Raw genomic sequence first — 14275 nt, forward strand, 5'->3', positions numbered from 1 at the left:
ACGACTGTGTATACACATCATTAAGTGTATATGCATATCCATGTCTGGTGGTGTTATGTTGTCTGCATCGTTCTATCCTGGGATTGGAGATTGCTGTTTAATTACGTTATATATGAAAAAATATATATATATATAAATCCATGTGCCAAATCCAGTTCTTGTTCAGTCTGATCCATTCCGAACCCGTTTGTACTGTAGGTAACCTTCTGTACAAGTCAGTATAAAATATTGTTTCTCTCCAATAGTCCCTTGTAACTGGTGCCATTAAATAAAACTATTCAAACTTGAAATAAACATTGAATAAAATTGTGATGTGGCTTTCCCTGTGGCTTTGTGGAACAAGACAAATTCAGCACAGCATACCTCTCTCAAGCAAAAAGAAAAAACTGAATGTAGACTAGCTGAAGCAAAATTTTAAATGTATTTAATATAAAAAATTCAAATGGACAGTGAAAAAGTCAGCTAAAATTTTACAACAATGAATATAGACACCAGACACCATAGCAATAACTGTGCAGCACATACACTGTAAACACAGTAAATACTTTAAAACAATTACGAAGACTAGCTCGTTTGAAAATGTAGTGAATGATTAGTTTCCCAGAAGACAGCCCTAGCTCAGGTGTGAAAAGGCTGGCTTCAAGAAGGGCCGCTGGTTGGTTTGAGGGGTCGGGACAGCCATGAAGCCCGGTCTCCTGCCTGCTGATGCATCTCCTCCCGAGCACCTGGACCCCCGACCTGCAGCTTTTGATCCACCTCTGGAGCTGGACGATGACCACGATTTATTGCTGTTGTAGCCACGACTGAATGCACAACAGAAGAAGAGACGAGAAGAGACATAAGAATAAAGGGAATCTATTGGGCAGATATGGTCCCCAACTGGATGATGAAATGTGAGACAAATACTCTACACACCCTTTAGAATTGGAGCTTGTGTTGCCATATACTTTTTTCTTCTTAGAATACTTGTGGAATGGAGCTTTTTTCCTCTTCTGTCCCTGTTTGGACTGATTACGGAAGTAGGTGGAGGACTCTGTGTCGTCCTCGTCCTCGTAGTCTATGTTTGCGCGGCCTCGTGTCGTGTCAATCCACCCATCTCCATCATTCGCAGTCTGCTCCTCTTCTACGGAGGCAATGTACGGTTAATATCACAATGTAAACTAGTAAAGGAAGCGGGGTGCAAAACGTTTATATAAGCAAAAACTTCAGTTGTGTCTCTTACCAGGTAGCTGCCACTCAGAGTATTTCTGTAGGACCTGAATGACTTCAGCTCCATACTTCTCCAGTTTGTCCTCTGTCACACCATCGATTTGTAGGAGGACTTCTGAGTTAGAAGAAAGCGTCTCTGTCGTGGGAAAGCAGGGTTTCATAGGTTATAAAATGCTTATTGTATAATATGAGCTTTTGTGGCATTTAAAATGCAGTCTTAACAATTTTTTCAGACATTACCAGCTATCTTTTTCAAGGTGGCAGTGGAGAAGATGTTGAAATAGTGAAGGCCAAATGCTTTCCCCAGCTGCTTGCACAAATCTGTCAGCTCCTTCAGACACTCCTGAACCTTCTCTTCTCTCTGGGAGACATTCTTGGCCACAGCAGCTTTATGTTTCCTGATGGTAGACGCGCTCTCCGTTTCATAGAACTCCACCTGCCACAAGTTAAATGTAATAATATTTAACAACTCAATTAACAGTCATTTTCCAGCTCTTCACATTGCGTTTAATATGATGCATGACCTGTTACCTGCATGTGTCCAGACAGAACGTTCATGGCTTTTGGACCAGCAGAGATATAAGCCGCTGCTTGGCCTTTGACTGTGATGTAGAGGTCCTCAACCAGAATGTTATCCAGAACCAGTTTTTTGAAGAGACGGTCGGCGTTATGCTTGGAGTAGGCTCCTCCCATCGCAAACATTCCTGTCTGTATCTTAGCAGATTTAGACCCTGACAAAATAAAAGTTTCCCCCCGTGTGAACATTCACAGTTCTTACCACATAGAATATGAACACAGCTGTACAAGACAGATCTTATTACATACATCACTGCAAGATTCACAGTTGCAAAACGCATTTTCAATGCAAGCACAAGTACATACTGTACCTGTGAAGATATCCACGAGCATGTTTAGTGTCAGCCGGCTTTGCTGAGCAGTCTTGCCGAACATTGCTCCAACTTTCTCACAATTCTCCTGGACGAACCTCACAATCTTCTTCACATCTTCGCTGACATTTCTCATCTTGTATTGCTGCACACAGGAATATTCAAATTGTTGCTCAACTGGAAACAGCCATGTAGGTTTTGAATATGTAATAAATAAAGAAAGTAATGACAGGAAATGATTCCTACGTTGGGTTTGGTGCAGTTGTCACAGCTGACGTCGGGGTGGTCTTTACAGAAGCTTTTGTTGAACTTGAGCTCCCCAAAGTAAGCGAGCAGCTGAATTCTTCTACACTCCATCATGTTCTCGCAGAAGTGCACCATGCTATGTAGGTTGTTGTAATGAGTCGCCTTGGTGTGTCTGTCACCTTCTCTGTCCACTGTGATTAAAAAAGAAATGAATAACCATCTGACTCTACATGAATAATATACAGTTAGCTGTTTGGAAAGAAAACGTGATTTGAATGAATTCATAGCTTTTTTTTTGCATGCATTAAGAAATGTCTGTTATTTTTGCCACATACTGCTGATAATCCTCTTGATGCGGTGGACGTCGGCGTAGGAGTAGAAGAGAATACAGTGAGAGATCTCTCCGTCTCTGCCGGCTCTTCCCGACTCCTGGTAGTAACCCTCCATTGATTTAGGCAGACTGGCGTGGATCACATAACGCACATCAGGCTTGTCAATGCCCATGCCAAAGGCTATGGTGGCACAGATGACCTGGCAGACAAAGGGAAACAGTGAAACAAGAGCCATGCGCAATATGTTTCTACTTATACTTTAAATCCTTCAATTATCTACTGGTTGGCAACATGTTACCTTTGTATCTATGAGTAATATTTATATGATATCAGTGACTGAGTGGTGGTCTCACCTGGCAGCCGTCCTGATTGATCCACTTGGTCTGCACATATTCTCTGTCACCGTCACTCAGGCCTGCGTGATACGCCAGAGCTAATATCCCTGCTCTCTGAAGACTCTGGGCCATGGCATCACAGTCATTACGGGACAGGCAGTACACGATGCCAGAGTCACCTGCAATATGCAGAGAGGCAGCTTAATAAACACAAGACAAATTCAAAGAGGGTTTGAAAACACTCATTCACTAATTTAAAACATGGTCTTTCTTTCATTACAAGGCTACGTACAAAAGCAATTAATCATTTGACAAAAACATGGATCTAAAGATTCATTTGAAGCTTAAGATTTTTACATGCTTCAATAAAACAAAATGGAATAATATGCAGTAACCAGACGGCAGCACAGCAGCATCTTTTGCATATAAGGTGCCATAATTTCTCTGATTAGACAACTCCTTGACTGCTGATATAATTTCTCTTTAACTGTCCCTTTGACATTACTCAGATATGACGGACCTCAGAATGTGTTCACATACAAATCTAAGCTGAATATTCAACAAAACAGTTTCAACAGTGTTCTGAAAACAGCATGAACTTTGATCAGAAAAAGTACTTCTGAATTATTTACGTGGATAGTGCTTCTTTATCCAGCTCATGCAGTCCTCGTCAACCTTTTTGGGTTTCTTGGCCAACACAGCGTACTTCAGGTTTGTTCGATTGAAACTCATGGTAAACCTGAACATACAATGGTTGGAAAATGTTCAGTTACAGTTGGGTGAAACAGAAATGCAGATAATAATCTAAGAGAGAGTCTGAAATCAAACACTTACACCTGTGGCCGAGTCATATTCAGCTGGTTAAGGATATCTTTCTGGACACGGGGGGTGGCAGTGGCTGTCAGAGCCATCATCGAGACGTTAGGGAACTTCTGACGCAGTTCATGCAACCTCTTGTAGTCTGGACGGAAATCGTGTCCCCACTGAAAAATTTAAAAGGTTATGGGATGATTCACGAGGGCTGTAACAAAAATAAAAGCAGATTGCAGATTGTGAATACAGTAAAAGCAGGGGAACACACCTGACTGACACAGTGGGCCTCATCTATGACAAACCGGGCCAACAGACCTCGCTCGTAAAGGTTCTGCAGGGCGGAGATCAGCTTGTTACTTGCACTCACCTTGGGGAGAAGAAAAGATGCATCAGTCATAGTTACTAATAACTTTAACTGTTGGAATCTATGACTGTGATTTCTTGTTTGATAATTCATCCATTTCTCACCTTTTCAGGAGTGACATAGAGCAGTTTAATGATGGGATCTTTCCTGGAGAGCTGCATATAAATCCTCGCTGCTTCACGGTCACTTTTATCACCAGACAGACTCGTTGCTGGAATCTAAAAAATTGTGACATTACAAAATAAACGATGCACTTTCTGAGCAGCACACATATATTATAACAACTTCACAATTTACTCTGAACCAAACAGACCAGCAGGAACAAACATGCTTACATCCAGTGTTGTGAGTTTCTGGACCTGGTCTACAATGAGTGATTTCAGTGGGGAGATGACCACGGTCACTCCTGATGATACGCAGGCCGGCAGCTGGTAACACAAACTTTTACCACCACCTACAAATGCATCAGGTAGAAATTTGGACATCTTTACTGCAGCTGTTACACAGCCTAGTGCGTTTCTGTCATGCATGATGTCTACCAACCTGTGGGCATCAAAACAAACGTGTCCTCTCCCAGAAGCGTTGCATTAATTGCTTCTAGTTGATTAAACCTGAATTGATGAAGACCAAAACGCTTGTGAAAGATCTTCATCATCTCCTGTGAGTGGGGGAAGTTGAAACCTCTGAATCGATCATGGGCTGGGTTTCTGAAGGAGGGCTCTGCCATGGAAAACAATAAAATTGAGTAGATGTATCACAAACCTACAAAGCAACTTTAAAACGCAGAGCCTCTATTTAGCAAGCATCTCAGAATCACTCCAAAGAAATATGCAGAGGCTTAAACGAGGACTAAGTGTGCTTAAAAGACTCAGACATATAGTATGACATAAACTCCAAATATATTATTTGAATTTTGAGTTTTTGTTTACATAGCCCACCCTTAGGTTTGACCAAATATGCATTGCTAAGAGAATTTTGGGTCAAAGGGGACTAATCTTCTGCTCTGAGATGTTTGATAAATACAAACCCAGATTTTTCAGTGCCATGCTGACTTACCAGGGGAGCAGATCTTTGAAGGCTTGGGCGCAGATGCAGGTGTTGTTGGTTTCTTCTCCCACATAGACTTGCTTGGTCCCCCTTCTTTCACTGTTGTAGTCACAGTGCTGGAGTTTTGTCTAGACACTGACGAAGTTGGAGGTTCATCAAAGTAATCAGGGATATCCGAGTCATTAAAGTCATCGATGTCAAAGTCATCAAGGTAAAAGTCATCTGGGTCTATGTCTTCTGTGGCTGTGATGGTTGCCGGGGTATTTAATTTGTTCTGCACAACAGTCCCTGGCGTCTTGGGTGAGAAGACGAGATCTGAGTCTTCCAGGTCTGTGCTTGTTTTCTTAGAGAAATTAAAAGATGGTTTTGTGAAACTGTGAGTAGATGGAGAGTCACAGACACTCTCATTTTCCCCATAGAATTTCCCCCTGTCTTTACTGTGCAAGGGTTTCACATTAACAATACTGTCAGAGGGATCACAGTCATAGTCCACAGAGATTACTGAAGATCTTCTGATGTGAAGAGGTTTCTTGGAATCCACAGGGACAGAGCTGCTGGACGACATAGCACTAGATGCATCACAACTAACAGAATATTGATCTTTTAAGCTGGGTTCAGAAATCACAGTGCTGTCTGGCTGCTGCATCCTTAACGAAGCATCACCACCAGTTGCAAGAATCCTCTTCCTGGAGGAGAGAGGCAGATGAGTGCAGTCATACTGTGGTAACATTAAATATTATGAATAAAAATAAGACTTTCCACTTAAATGTACACACACCTTTGAGCCCTCTTTAGTAAAAGGTCATTTCCACAAGATAGAGCTATAAGTTCATGTTCAGGGATGGAATCAACCAGAGAACAAATGGACTCCATGAGACTGAAAAGCTGCTCCTCTGAGACACGATCAGAAGAAAGAAACAACAAATTTAATGAATGAGGACAAAGAACAGAGTCCTTATATCATGAATAAAATGTGTATAAGTACTGGACAAATCAGAAAAAGGTCAAACACCCACTTGTTTTGTCTTTTGAGTGGTGATCAGAAGGTTCATGTGGAGTTTGACTGTCTCTGCTTTCAGTATAAGATGATTTAGATCTGTTTGAGGTAAAATTTAGAATTGTCTTTAAGGTCAAATCTGATATCCAAGTAAAAAAAAGAATATGTAATTAGAGAGGGGAGACTTTGCTATGATAAGTATTACAGTAATACAAATGGTGTGAACCCTTAGCAGCAAAAATAGACCAACCACTATCACTGTACTACTAAAAGTAATGTGTTTTTTATACCAACATGAGAATCTCAACTAATAACCTTTCACAAAAAACAAAAATAACATCAACTAAGTCAAAGACAAGTCAGACAATGTTATAAAAGTGCAATGCTAAATCGGTGGAGTACACATTTAACAGTACAGTGGATTAACTGTGTGTTTTTAATTACAAGCATAACACATAAAGTGTACATTAATAATAATCTAATGGTCTACCACATATACACAGAAACTCCTGTAAATGATAAAGTGTAATAAACTGAGAAAACTGACCTTGTCTCTAGTACTGAAGTAGTATAAGATATCACATCTGGGATTGGTGAAGGGGGAATGTAGTCTAGGTCATCTTCAGGCTCGGAGTAATCATCAATTTCTATTACCTTTGAGTCAATCAATTTTTTCTTATCATCTAAAGGGCAAAAACAAAACAAACATTTGGTATAGTCTAAGTTTTTTAGAATAACTCAATGCATTCTTGTATTTGTTCTCCAATGTAAAATAATATACACATGCTGTAACAAAAAGTGTGTTACCTGTCTTTTCTTCAGAAGGCTCAGACACAACATTGTTGCCATCTTCACTATCACTCATGACAGAATTCAGATGAGCACGAGGACGTCTTCTGGGCATTTTAATGGGGTAATCATCCAGTAAAAACTCTGTTGAGTACTGATTACAACTAGGTCCTGGTGAAAGTGCAGCTTTGTTGACACTGTGCTCCAGTTCATCTGTTTCCTCACTGTTGGAAAGACCCTTCTTGTTTGAATAACATTTGCTTAAGTCTGGTGTCATAACAGAAGCATCAGGGTTTAGGTCCCCTGTGAATTCTGTTTTTTCTTCCTTAGGAGATGACACTGGCTTGGAGCTGTTCCCTGATATTTCTGAATTGAATGAGTTATTTTTTGCCTTAGCAGGAGTTTCAAAGTCATCAAAATCATCCCAGTCTTCTATCGGGAATCCAAGAGACGCATCCAGACTCGTGGAGGTGCTATTTCCATTATTTGTAAACTTGCTGTCATTTAGAGTTGGAGCTGTAGTCCTCTTAATACTGGATACTGCTGAAGGAGTATGGCCTGCAGGAGCACAGTTACCTGCTGGGCTGATGGAGTCTGACTTGTCTTTTGAATTTACAGGGAAGAAGTTGTTGATTTTGGACTTTTGAGGTCTCTCAAGCTTGGTTAAAAATGTCAAAGGAGATTTAGTCACCAAACTGTTCTTAGGGACATTGATATTCCTGTTTGCCAAAACATTTGAGCTGATTACCTTGGTGGGGACTTCCACTGTAGTTATACCCAATGAGGACTTCTTTTTGAATGAAAAGGCCCTGAAACAAACAAAGGTATGGAATTAGGAAAAGGTGATTACCAGTTGACAGCAGGTGCATAATGTCCATTTAGAGATTTGATGGATTTAGAGGACAGCCAAATTCTATTATTGTCTTCATTAACACCTTCTCTTTTAATTTGAAAAGATGAAAATGACAGTTACTCAATTTGAGTAAATTGTATAATATAATGTTTGTATCTATTTGAAATAATTTAAATTAGTCAATTTATTAAATAAAAATTAGTGAAACTCCCTGGTAAAGAGTAAATGCATGAATTCACAATAAATCATCATAAACAAAGCCAACATATCCCTCCTGTGCTGCGAACTCATACATAACTAATGAGTGTTGATAAGCACAGCACATCTGACAGCTCGAAGCTAACTGTTAGCTAGTGTTTTAGTTCCGCTGTAGTTTAAGTTCACTGTAGACTCACCCTGGTTTGGGTTTAGCCAGTGACAACCTGCTCTGAGCAGCATTGCTGTGCCTCGCCAGCTGCTCCTTCAAGTTATTTTGTGGAAGACTGGACATTGTAGGTAAGAAGCTGAGCTAGCGAGGGTTAGCCCGCTAGCAGTCCGTGCTCAGTTCTAGAAGTAGTGGCCACTTTCTTCACCATTGCCCGCGACACGGGATGAGACGAGTAACCGGAGGATCCAGCTGTATTAGTCCCGCCAACGAAGCTAAATTAATCAAACGAAGAAAGTTTATTCTACTTATTTGACCATTTAGCCGCAACGTCTGCTCACTTTGGTGATGTATGAAATAGACCAACAACGAATTGATTTTGCGCCTGTTCAACAAACTGACTCCTTATTGGCTTAGGTTGAGCAGGAACGGGGCTTCTGGGAAATGTAGTCTTACGAGACACATGCCCAATAGTCAGGCCCCACCTCTACTGTAGAGCATGGATTTAAGAACTGTAGAGGCAAGAAAATAAATTAATAAATAAACAAAAACACAAATAGATAATTTTATTGCAGCTTGGTCATCTCTCTCTCTCTTTACATATATATATATAGAATATATGTAGCATGATGGAGGGGGCTAGAGCTGCATTTTTGTGAAATCCTATATTGTATAATGACAGTAACCTTGTCTCCATGTTTTGTCACAATAATTATTATTTAGCCCTATGCTTTAATGTTCGTAATGTAGACAAAGCTCTCTCTAGACATATTTTCAGCCACTGGAACCTGCTGGGTACCATGATTGTGCTACTCACAGGTGATGTCTCCTTAAATCATGTGAAACATGATATTACATACCACAGATTTTCTTCTGGTATATCCTCATATCCCGCTAAAGAAGTGGAGTGTTTAAACCTGTATGAGATACAAAGCTGCAACACCATTTTATAACCCTGCAATTTTCTTAGATATAAAAAGTTTCTTTTTTTTGTCTTGAAAACAAAATGAGTTTATGCAGGTTATGTCTGCTGCAATGATTCACTTTTACTATTAATTAAAAGTAGTTTTTCACAAAGGGATAAAACAATTTTTATTAATTTATTAAGTTGATGTGTACATTCTCTTCCCAGTGGAGTCATCCCCTGAGGGGGCAGGTTTAAGGTGTGGTAATGACAGAAAGCAACATGTGGATTATACCCTCCTCAGTCATTATAGCTATAGCCATTATATTTGCACACTTTGCAGACAGCTGCAACTGCATATTGTGATAAAAAAAAAAACTCAAAAAGATTTAAAAGATTTTATTTGTAAATTTAACAACAATGAATTGAATCATTGGTTCTTAAGTGATAAACTGATATGTATTGATTAATCTGTCACGGTGTTTTACTGGATGCTGAGACTTGCTTCATTGTGCAAAGACCCACCCTACATGAAAGCAATTCAGGCTGCTGATTCTATAAAAAATTACCATATGTAACAACAATTTTAAAAAGTAGTTGAATTCCATTCCCTTTTCAGTCCTTTTGTATTTTGCGATCATGCAGAAATCACAACACTGGGAAAGATGAGCAGGCAGCAAGTCCACACATATTCTTCCCACGTTCAATGAGAAAATATCTGTAAAAGGACAACAATGTTATGGCCTTTCTCTGGTTGGTGTATATTTCATATTATTTTCTTGTATGTGGTAAAACAGAAAACTTACCCATTAATCCCCCAGGTGGATGACCATGAGTTCTTTACTATCCAGTAAGGGGTGCCATTGTCCTTTCCATACCCGACTGCTAGCACTGCATGGTTAACCTTGTCTGTGGTGTTGTCGCACTTGGTGCTGACAGCAGGAAGAGTAGAGAGTTAGTCTCCAACTTTATAAACATAACTGTTTTGATAAAGAATGAGGCACTAAACCACTGCAAGTCTGACAGCTTTACTGACAGAAAGAGCCTGTTTTATAAGTGATTTAAATGCTCAGAGTGCAGACAATATGTTTATAACCAAATGAAATATTCATAAACCAAGATTTTCAAATCCTTACTTATGCAACAGTCAGTGCTGGGAAGGTTACTTTTGTAATGCAATAGGTCACTGATTATTAATTACTGTGTTGCCAATAAAATAAGTAATATCACTGTTTTAATTACTTTATCAAAGTAATGTAACTAATTACTTTTCAGTAGGTCTATCTTTAATGTAGTTGGTTGGTGCCCTGTAAAAATGTCACAACCTAATGACCTCTCCAAGTTAATACTTAATGAAAACACAATACTGAATTTGGTTAGTGTTATTAGATCTCACACCTGTCTGACCCATGTTGTCCACAAATATGCCAAAAGAAGGCATTCCTGCCCGACCAAAACAGCAAAGTAACAGAATGAATGTTATATTCTACATATAAGCTTTTTTTAATGAAAAGAAAACATTTGGCTGTAACACCTTTTGTAATCACCGACAGTCTGATTAGTAGGTGTAATTTAATTACAATTTTTTTCTCAGTAACTGTCACAGATTATAATTACATTTATTTTGTAAATCACGTCACATAACATAACAATCCCATCACATTTAACTAGTTACTCTCCAACACTGGTTGGGGGGTGGGATTAAGCTTTGCCTCTCTGATTCTTGTGTGCTAATAATACTAGTGTTAATAAATCCACAAGAAAAATTTATGTGTTGTGTATGTGTTTAAATGACGTTAAAATATTTTTTTCTCTAGTCCTTGTTGATAAGTGAGAGAAAATGTTACAATAGCAGATTAAGATACTATTTTGGCCTGAAAATCTCCCTGATCGTTCAAGTAAAGGTGATGTCTTTCTAAGACATACTGTATATTACTACAGCGTAGCAAAACTGTTCAGCGATTTGTAAATGTAAGAAACAAACAAAACCTTAAAAATAGACAGCCTAATAATGTTCCAAGATTACAGATCACATTATTTCTGTGACTTCCTATCACCTGGTGTATACGCCCTGCTGGTAATGCATGAAGTCCGGGGTCACTTCAAAGGCAAAGCTGACAGGATTTCGTGTGGCGACAGCATCAACCATTCCCATCTCATCGTACTGACAGGTAACAGAAAAACATCATCACTCACAGGCTCTCAATAAAGACAATTATCTCAAGGAAAGACATTGATGTTCACTTACTGCAGTTATGTTCATCACCTCCCTCACATAAGCGATTGCCGCCTTTGGGTCATACTTGCAAACACCTTCCTAAATTTAACAAAAGAGGAAGAATCAAAAGCTATTAAATATGTAATTTCAAGTCAGTTTTGTTTATTAGTTTGTTTTGTTTATGCTGTAGGATAGCTGCTTATTTACTTACAATAGCTGTGTATGGGTAGTCCGTCTCTGCCATCAGTCCCTTACTGTACATGATATATTCAAAAGCTTGACTTGGAAGACCGCTAGAAGAAAAAAATAATAATAATTATACAAATCTGACTGTGTTGATGCACAAAGTGGTAGTTAACAGGGATATTATAAAAAGAGGAAAGGAAACAGGTTTGACTCTCACCCATTACATCCATGGTTGTTGAAGTCCTGGGCACAGTCCACCAGCTGTTGTTCTGACTAGGTAATTGGAAAATTACATTTCAAAGATGAATTAAAATGTCATAGTTCAAGATTACAGTAAATATGCTCTGTCCTACTATGGCAGTGGAACTATATTTTTAGTTAAGAGCAGCAGTTTTGATAGAGGAGTGAAACAAAGTCACCAGTGGTATGAGTTTCCCATATTTGATAGCGGTAACAGACTCCAAACAGCCGGTTGTTGAAAATGTCCAGCAACTGCCACATCCTGCCTTTAGAGAAAAAAAAAAAAAAAAGGTAAAAGGACATTTTGTGAATATTTTACAAACTTTTTCTCTCATGCCTCCCTTTGGAAGATGAAAGATTTTCATTCACCCTCCATAATGCATACATTTATGGTATTTTTATCAACCCGTAACAATATGCCTTTTCACAGAAGACATTCTGACATGTGACAGTAGGAAAAGCACTGCTGTAAATAATAAAATTAATGATGACTGAATTTATCTTGAGAGCATTGCAAGCATCAGATCACTCAACAGACAGATTCATAGATATTTTTTTAATCTTTTTCACCTTTATCCATGAATCATTCATTTTTTATTTTTTCGCAGCAGTGAGCAGCTCCTTCATTTCCTTCACTTCCTTTGTGCATTTCATTGCAGGAGAATTGTGTCCATTAACAGCACACTCATTAGGGTATGTAGTGGGCACGCTCACTTTTGTTGCATTTCAAGCGTGAACACTCAAAACCTGCTTAGAATGAGTATGACTGGGTGGGCACACCTCTTGGGACGCAATGGATTATTACAGTTATACTTGACTGACAATACCTGAAAATAAAATGTGTGTGTGTTGGATGGTTAGTGCAATTAAACTTTACCTGATTCTTCACATCTGTCACATAATTCCCTTTATTCCTCCAGTCAATGGAGTCTGGATATGGTCCGTTGCTACTGAGGTAGTTCCCTCTTGTGGCAGAGCAGTTCTGTAGAAGACAGTATGTAAAGTAACCTGTCCTGAACAAAAAACAATCTGTGTAAACTACTTCCTGAATGGGTGCCATTACCTGTGGCTCAGACCAGAGGAAAGACTTGCGAAATTCACTGAATGTCATGTCTGAAAACTGGTTCAGCCCCACTGCAGGAAGAGATGAAACAAAGCTCAACACATGTGTAAAAAAATAAAAATAAATATAGTGAATGCAACAACAAGCTCCCCCTACTTGTGAAAGAGTGATTTCCTTCATTGTGTTTGTCAATCTTCCTCTTGTTCTCAGTGAATATCTGGAGTCTCTCATAGTATTCCTTCAAGCTGTACACTTTGTTGTGCTGGACAAAGGGGACACTGCAGTTAACTTTGTTTTTTTTTTTATCATATTATATCGATTACTTTAGACTAACTATGGGGTAGTAATCAGCTTATAGGGTTAATCATACAGCTCACATTAGAGCATAATGTTGCAGAGATTTTTCTAACTTCCTCTAAACCATATACTGTTCACATTTGTTACATGAAGAGTTTGATAGACAGATCCTACTGTACCTGTGCCATCCATGACTTGAAGTGAAACTCATCTGAAAACAAGTCATATTGTCAAACTTAATGTAATACAGCGAATAATTGTAACAAGAAACGAACAGACATGGTAGAATATGAAACTGAAAGTGTGGGCTAACACAAACAAAACTGTGTGTACAACTATAAAAAAAAGTGTTCTACTTCACAAAACGGACGATCGCAGCAGCTTACCTTGTTCAGACAGATAAAAAGCTGAAGCTGCGGACACCAAAGCAAACAAAAGCAAGGCGTTCATTATGAAGCTTTGCTGTCAAAGCTGCAGGCGGTGATGAAAGAGGGCGAAAGTGAAGTCTAACAGTTGGGAAGTCACGAGGTGAACTGCTGCCTGCTCAAATCCCCCTACTGACAAAAATAAATCGACACGGTGAATGACTCAACCAATTAGCGTCATATCATATCATCCGGGAGACAAAACTTGCAACAACCTCAAAATTCACCTTTGAACATATTAGATGATAATGTACAAATTGCCTACAAGTAATAGGTCAGGGCTCATTTAATTAAATGTATCTTAATTTGATGCTCCTGCTGCACAGCAATTCTTAAATCTTTATGGTGGAAAGATCCCAGCAAAGAAAGAGATAAGGCCAGAGCATAGGCGGCCATGGGCACTTCCGGTTCAAATCCTAGTAGGTCGGTGGTCCGTCGAAAAACAACCATAAAAGTTTTTACCGGCTCTGTCTGTGTCATGAGTGTGAGCCGGTTACATCGGAAAAGTCCAAGGCTGAATTCTTCCCCAGTCCAACCGTTGAGACAATACTGGTCTGGCTTTTCCAAAATGGAGAACCTGCTAACGAGCTCCAGTTTGACTCAGAACTGGCTCTTCTCCTTACTGTGTAAGTAACTTCATGGGTGCATATCATGTCTGTTTTATTAGTGACCGCTACAGATGGTATGATAAGGTCAGCAAGATGCA

The 14275-nt window shown here is 39.2% G+C and overlaps 2 protein-coding genes across 2 annotated transcripts; both read right to left on the reverse strand.

The window, feature by feature from the left end:
- Positions 1–451: 451 nt before the first annotated feature.
- On the reverse strand, positions 452–8586 carry blm (Bloom syndrome RecQ like helicase). The gene is made up of 21 exons (XM_022754523.1): positions 8268–8586; positions 7038–7828; positions 6778–6913; positions 6250–6329; positions 6012–6126; positions 5243–5919; positions 4730–4906; positions 4522–4640; positions 4291–4404; positions 4091–4189; positions 3844–3992; positions 3642–3748; positions 3028–3188; positions 2678–2873; positions 2343–2533; positions 2097–2241; positions 1741–1940; positions 1450–1645; positions 1223–1345; positions 916–1123; positions 452–803 (listed from the first exon to the last, which is right to left on the reverse strand). Exons 1-21 carry the CDS (start codon positions 8360–8362, stop codon positions 614–616), a joined length of 4269 nt encoding a protein of 1422 aa, XP_022610244.1. The 5' UTR covers positions 8363–8586; the 3' UTR covers positions 452–613.
- A 939-nt stretch (positions 8587–9525) lies between these two features.
- Positions 9526–13698, reverse strand: LOC111228545 (pro-cathepsin H-like). Its single transcript, XM_022754505.1, has 12 exons — positions 13531–13698; positions 13324–13355; positions 13004–13109; positions 12848–12918; positions 12662–12766; positions 11964–12050; positions 11762–11817; positions 11570–11651; positions 11389–11457; positions 11198–11304; positions 9947–10072; positions 9526–9858 (listed from the first exon to the last, which is right to left on the reverse strand). The coding sequence occupies exons 1-12, from the start codon at positions 13592–13594 to the stop codon at positions 9789–9791; spliced, it is 975 nt and encodes a 324-aa protein (XP_022610226.1). The 5' UTR covers positions 13595–13698; the 3' UTR covers positions 9526–9788.
- Between the last annotated feature and the right edge of the window lie 577 nt (positions 13699–14275).

The sequence above is a fragment of the Seriola dumerili genome, unplaced genomic scaffold (genome assembly GCF_002260705.1).
Source record: "Seriola dumerili isolate Sdu_G_001 unplaced genomic scaffold, Sdu_1.0 BDQW01000219.1, whole genome shotgun sequence".
NCBI lineage: Eukaryota > Metazoa > Chordata > Actinopteri > Carangiformes > Carangidae > Seriola > Seriola dumerili.

Bases quoted from the DNA above. Each gene is read 5' to 3' on its own strand.
- LOC111228545 (XM_022754505.1), bottom strand. From the start codon at position 13,594: ATGAACGCCTTGCTTTTGTTTGCTTTGGTGTCCGCAGCTTCAGCTTTT. The intron at 11,652-11,761 runs GTGAGAGTCAAA...TTTTTCTTCTAG, and splicing joins AACAACCATGGATGTAATGG to CGGTCTTCCAAGTCAAGCTT. The intron at 11,458-11,569 runs GTAAGTAAATAA...TGTTAAATTTAG, and splicing joins ACTACCCATACACAGCTATT to GAAGGTGTTTGCAAGTATGA.
- blm (XM_022754523.1), bottom strand. From the start codon at position 8,362: ATGTCCAGTCTTCCACAAAATAACTTGAAGGAGCAGCTGGCGAGGCAC. The intron at 6,330-6,777 runs GTCAGTTTTCTC...TACCTCAAACAG, and splicing joins ACTTCAGTACTAGAGACAAG to ATCTAAATCATCTTATACTG. The intron at 1,646-1,740 runs GTAACAGGTCAT...AACTTGTGGCAG, and splicing joins TTCTGTCTGGACACATGCAG to GTGGAGTTCTATGAAACGGA.